Here is a 6,000-nt window from a genome sequence, read left to right as displayed (position 1 = left end):
CATGCTAATGATGCATATTCATGAGGCCTGCGTGGAGCTCCGCCCCGCCCGCCTCCCGCTTTCCCGCTCCCGGCACGTGATTAATATTCAATAAGCCCAGCTTCGCGGCTGGTTCGCCCGGGTAAGGTGGGGGGAGCGGGCGGGGCCTGCGCTCGGGAGCCCGCGACCCCGGCGGGGAGGGCGTGTGTGGGGGGGCGGTGGCGGCGAGGCCGGCGGGCGGGCGCGCGGGATGGAACACCGAGACACCGACGGAATGCTCCGAATTGCCACATAATCCCCTGGAACGGCCGCGCCGAACGCCATTGGCTTCTCCCTTCTCCCCGCTCCGCCGCCGCCGCCGTCTCCCACCTTCGCCTCTCCGCCTCCCTCTCCGCCCGCTGCCTCCGGAGCTGGGGGGGAAACGCGAAGCCCCACTGCAATGGAGCCCGCCGCCGCGGCGACGGCGCAGCGACTCCCGGAGCCCAGCGGGGAGGACCGAGCTCCGGCTCCGGCGGCGGCGGCTGGGGGCGGCCGGAGCCCGGAGCCCGCGCTGACCCCGGCGGCCCCGAGCGGCAGGGCGCGGGAAGAGGCCCCCGGCGAGGCGCAGCCGGGGCCGCTGCCGGGCAGGGCGGGAGGCGCGGGGCGCAGGCGGCGGCGCGGCGCGCCCCAGCCCCCCGCCGGCGGGGCTGTCCCGGGGCCGGGGGCCGGCGGCGGCGCCAACTCCCTTCTGCTGCGGAGAGGGCGGCTGAAGCGGAATCTGTCCGTGGCCGCCGCCGCCTCGTCGTCGTCGTCCTCGTCCTCGTCGTCGTGCTCGGCCGCCGCCGCCTCGCACTCCGCGGGCGCCGCCGGCCTGTCCGCCTCCTGCTCGGCCTCGGCATCGCTGTGCACCCGGAGCCTGGACAGGAAGACGCTGCTCCTGAAGCACCGGCAGATGCTGCAGCTGCAGCCGTCGGACCGGGACTGGGTGAGGCACCAGCTCCGGCGGGGCTGCGTGCACGTCTTCGACCGCCACATGGCCTCGACCTACCTGCGCCCGGTGCTCTGCACGCTGGACACCACGGCCGGCGAGGTGGCCGCCCGCCTGCTCCAACTGGGCCACAAGGGCGGCGGCGTGGTGAAGGTGCTGGGCGCCGAGCCGCCCCCCGACGCTGGCCCGCGGCTGGCGCCCGCCGAGCCACGGGACCCCGGGCCTCCTGCCGTCGGGGGCCCGCCGCGCGCGCCTCCCGTCGACCTGCCGCTGCCCGGCGGCCCCCCGGCCGGGTGGGCGCGCCGAGCCTCCCGCGCCAGCCCCGCGCCCTCGGACTCCAGCCCCGGCGAGCCGGGCGCCCCGCGGCCCCTGGACGGCGCGGCCGCGGGCCCGGCCTCGGACACCGAGAGCTTCAGCCTGAGCCCCAGCGCCGAGAGCGTGTCCGACCAGCTCGACCCCTACAGCAGCGGCGGCGGCTCCGCCTCGTCGTCCGAGGAGCTCGAGGCCGACCCCGCCCCGGCCCCGACGGGGGCTCCGGTCCAGCCCTGCCTGCCCGGCCGCTCCGCGCAGCCCCGGCCCGGAGCGGGCGCCCGGCCGCCTTCCCCGACGGCCTCCCCGCCGCCGCCGCAGCCGAAAGCGCCGAGGGGCGTCGACGGCCCGGCCGGGGCCGCCCGCGATCGACTTCGGGAGGAGAAGGCGACAGCAGCCGTGGCCCCTGGCCGCCCCCCGTCGACTCCGGGTGGGCCCGGGGCCACCCCGGAGAAGGCGCTGCCGCCGCCCACCCTGTACGTGCAGCTGCACGGAGAGACCACCCGGCGCTTGGAGGCGGACGAGAAGCCATTGCAGATCCAAAATGACTACCTCTTCCAGCTGGGGTTTGGGGAGTTGTGGAGGGTGCAGGAGGAGGGCATGGACTCGGAGATCGGCTGCCTCATCCGCTTCTATGCAGGTAAGGAGCTCCCCTGCGCTGTGACGGGCGCCTGTCAGCACTTCCAGGCACCGAGAAATGAGTCGAATGGCCGTCCGGTGGCCCAACCCGAGAGGAAGCGCAGGTCCTCGGGAGTCTTTGTTGCTTCTTTATAGCTTTCCCGTGCCATCTGTGTAATACTAAATTGAGCAATTTTACAGTCCGCGAGTTGTGTCAATCTTGAGGGTTCAGAGGTTGGGAAGCGAGGTGGAGGAGGGGGCCGAACCACCGGGAAGTCGGGGAAGCAGAGACTGGAAGAGGCAGTGGTACGTTCAACAATGAAGGTGCTGCCTTCGGGCCTCTCCTCATGGCACGTTGGCTTTGAGGCAGTTTGGGATTTTCAGGTAAACTATCGCGTGCAGTTAGTACCAACAGAGGAAAATGAGCACAGAAGCGCCCTACAACACTCTCCCTACGTTGGGCTATCCTTAGTTGCCATTCTAGCTGTGATATACCCCGGCAGCTCCTTCCTTGTCACCCAGTGCACTCGGGCGGCCCTCTGTCAGGCTTAATTGCCCATTTAGTCCTCGTTAGAAACTTAACAGATATGATCCTTTTTAGTGATACTTTTCCCCAGCGCTTTTTTGCTTTATTTCTATCTCCTCTGCAAGTTTGATTCTTGCATCGAAAGTGATTTTGCCTATTTCTTTCTCTCATTTCTGATTTCCACCCTTTATAGCCAGAACTGACCATTGCAAGGTGGCTTGGAAAAGGGATCACAATAAGACTTTAAGTGGTCAGCCTCTTTTGAGATGTGATCTAAAATCCTCCTCATTCTTTTTTCAGTTCTAGATTAAAATCCGTTTTTATTTTTCTATTATTTGTTCATTCCAGCGTTATTGAGATATAATTGACATTAGATCAAATTCTTGACTAGGGGTAACTAATGTTTCTCTTTTGCTTGAAGGCTTGGTGGGTACTAAATTAGGGATCTATAGATCCTGGTTGTTCTTTTGGAGGTTTGTAAGTTGTTTGCATCCTTTTCTTCCTCTGGTTTGAAGCATTATGTTCTTAATGATAAGCACTTTTATTTAAAATAAAGTTAGCATAGCAAAATTAAATCGGAAGAGTTGTATCTTCTCCAGCTTTACTATTCTAGATTGTAGGTGATGGTGGAAAAATAATCGTACTTGTAACTTCATTAAGCTGTAGCCATTCTTTCTAATTTAATATGTTTTTGGTCCAACTTGTGTCTTAGCGGCAGTTTAGTCAGTTTGAATGAAGAAATCTTTACTCTCACGTTGAAATATGCAAGACCAGTAGAATTCCTGGTGAGGTGTTCCTCTAAGTTTCAAGTTTTTCTGTAATTCAGGTGGATATCTGATGGATTTTTGCCTTATAAAGAAAATCATATCATAATACAATAGCATTTGCAGTGTCTGAAGATAATGTCCCAACTGAATGACATGCCTTTAAAAGTTTATGGCTTTGAAAATAGGTGTGTATTCTTTTTTTTTTTTTTAACATAAGAGCTACATCTATGTCATTTTCTCCGGTAGCTCATGTAATTTGTAAAATAGTTATTTTACAAAAGCATTATATGGTAATCGTACTTGGAATGAGAATATTTTGTTAACATGAGAATGTTAAATGCCCTTATAACCAAACTAATTACATTGAAGGAAATATATATAAAGCAGGGATATGTTAAATAAACAGTATTGAACATATTTTATATGGAAAGAGCTCTGCATCCCTTGTTTTCCTCATGATTGAATATGTTGATTACAGTAAATGTCTATGGGATAGGTTTTGGGTGTCATAGTCATGAAATTTATCTTTGAATCTCGTCGATTGTCTCTTCAAGTGTGTCTAAAATATTCTAGGTGGATGCTACACGGTTTCTTTTTTTTTAACTTATCTCAACAAAAAAGGGACAAATTATCTTTGGTTAAATCTTAAATTTCTGGTGTGGTCATTTAAATCTTGTTGGATTTTTGTTTATGAAAAGCATTAATTGTTACTTCATTCTGAATTTATTTGCTTTATTTCTGTATGCACAGCATAAATACATAGATGCCTCTGTGTATACGCTCGTAAAAATGACTAGTAAAATGGGAAAGCCACACACTGACCTCTTCTTGAATGTGAAGCCGGTGTACAGGTGTCCTAGAAGGAAGATGCTTGATTGTTATAAAGATGTCTAGTTGCTTATTTTGGTTTTTATACCAAGTTGAAGTTATTTTAAGTCTAAATTAGTGTATCAAATGTCTGTGTTGATATTCATTTGCCATTGAACAAAATTTAGCATATAGTGAGTCCACTTGAACTTTTGCAAGGAAGTTTAGTTATTAATGAACAAAAGGGCCTTGTTATAAGGTGGTCTCGCTAATTATGGGGACGTTGTCAAGACTTCACATGTAATGAAGGTTTGCACCAAGCTGGAGGAGATTCCTAGAAATTACCCCTATGCTGCAATGGAATGCAGCACACCCAACAGGGAACTGTTACATTTTGATGGTAATTCTTTTCCTTAGGAAGAAGAGAATTAGTGTTTGTTTTAGAGGACACCCTTTAAGGAGGTGTTGTTTACCACATTTGTTTTTATAATTTTACATATAACGTGCTCTTAAATTTATTGCTGCGTATCTTTTTGTTTATATGTGTAGTTGAAGTTAAGGATAGAGTAGGAAGTTGCCTTTGAGTCCTTTTGAATCTTTTCCTATATTTAAATTGAGCTCATTACTTGCTGTCCATCTCATTTGTCTAGGCAGCTGTTTTTTTGAGAGGTTCTTGTCCAGCAGAGAACTTTCATTCTCATGAGGGTGACCTTTCAATTAAATTTTAGTATTTATAACCTGATTCAAGTTATTCTTAAAAGGCTTTGAAAGCCATTTGTGGTTGCTTTGAATTTTTAAATACTTATTTGGGTAAAGTAAAATGAAAGTAATGAAGTAGAAGGCTTTGGACAAAAGGTACTATCTTATTACCAGAGTTGTTAATGAAAACTTAGTTTCAGAATTGTTATTGCACCTATCAAGCAACCAGATTCTTAGCTGATTTAAAATATGAAAAAATTTAAGTGGCTTTATCTGAAGTTAACTATCTTAAGTATGTTAAGTACATTAAAATTTAATTTCCTTTTAAAATCAGTCATAAATTTTCCCTGAAAGAGAGTAATTTTAGGTTAAAAAGATTTAAGAGTTTAGATTGCTTGATGTAAGTTATGGACTTCAAAACATTAATGAGCTTGTGTTTTGGACTCCCTGGGGAGTCTGAGTCATTGATCAAGGGCAGTATGAAACTATATTTTTTGACTCTTTTCTATTACCCTTTAGATTTAGTAGTCTAGCTATTTCAGTTCAAATTGTCGTAGAGGGGAAGGATGTTGACAGAATGGGGAGCACACCCCCTGTGCCTAGTGAATCTTGGACAAGGTATTTTTATGTGTGACTTCTTGGGATTGCTCAGGAGAACAATCTCCTTACCCCTCTCATATTCTCTTTTTCTCTTCTGGAAATGATCAGACCTTACATGGTTTCCTACGGGGAAACCAAGAAGGGGTGGTTCAGCATTAAGCTGTAATATTGACGAGCAGGCTCTTATTACTATAATTACAGCAGTATTGGGTAACGTGGTATGAACATGTGACACTAGTGTGTGCTTGAACACTCCTTTTGGTTTTAAGAACAAAGGGTTTAACTTTATTTTTTTATATTTAAATTTTATATTTGTTGTTTTTGATGGAAAGTGCATTCTGTCATTTCCTTCATAACTGTGGTGTGATGACGTCTATTAATATGATGGGTTTATCTTCAGAAATCTTAAAGGGCTTTCACAGAAATTATCTCATTTGTCCTTTCAGAAGCATTTTTAGGGAGGAGTTGGTGTCAATCCTCCTTTCACATAGAGAAACTGGTGCACAGAGAGGTTTGACGCTCACTTGTGGTTTTTCAGTCCTTGGCAGAGCTGAGAAGAGAGAGCTTGGATATTCTGTTTTGCAATTCATATCACTTTCCATGAAACAATGCTGAATTTCATTTACACTTGAATTTTTCACTTGGTTAAAAGCATTCAGAAAATAGGCTATTTTTGTTGATAATGAGGTGATATTATCCTCTAGTCCAAAGTGATATTCCTCGTGAAA

General features: G+C 49.4%; 1 protein-coding gene across 1 annotated transcript in view; it reads left to right on the top strand.

The window, feature by feature from the left end:
• Positions 1-277: 277 nt before the first annotated feature.
• PHLPP1 (PH domain and leucine rich repeat protein phosphatase 1) overlaps positions 278-6,000 on the top strand; it is a 218,487-nt gene continuing 212,764 nt past the window's right edge. The window contains exon 1 of the mRNA XM_014843764.3: positions 278-1,895. Coding sequence (XP_014699250.3) covers positions 419-1,895 — 1,477 coding nt within the window. The 5' untranslated portion in view covers positions 278-418. The remainder of the gene's footprint in view (positions 1,896-6,000) is intronic.

The sequence above is a fragment of the Equus asinus genome, chromosome 7 (assembly GCF_041296235.1).
Source record: "Equus asinus isolate D_3611 breed Donkey chromosome 7, EquAss-T2T_v2, whole genome shotgun sequence".
In the NCBI taxonomy this organism is placed as follows: Eukaryota; Metazoa; Chordata; class Mammalia; order Perissodactyla; family Equidae; genus Equus; species Equus asinus.
This window is presented reverse-complemented; position numbering and strand designations above follow the sequence as displayed.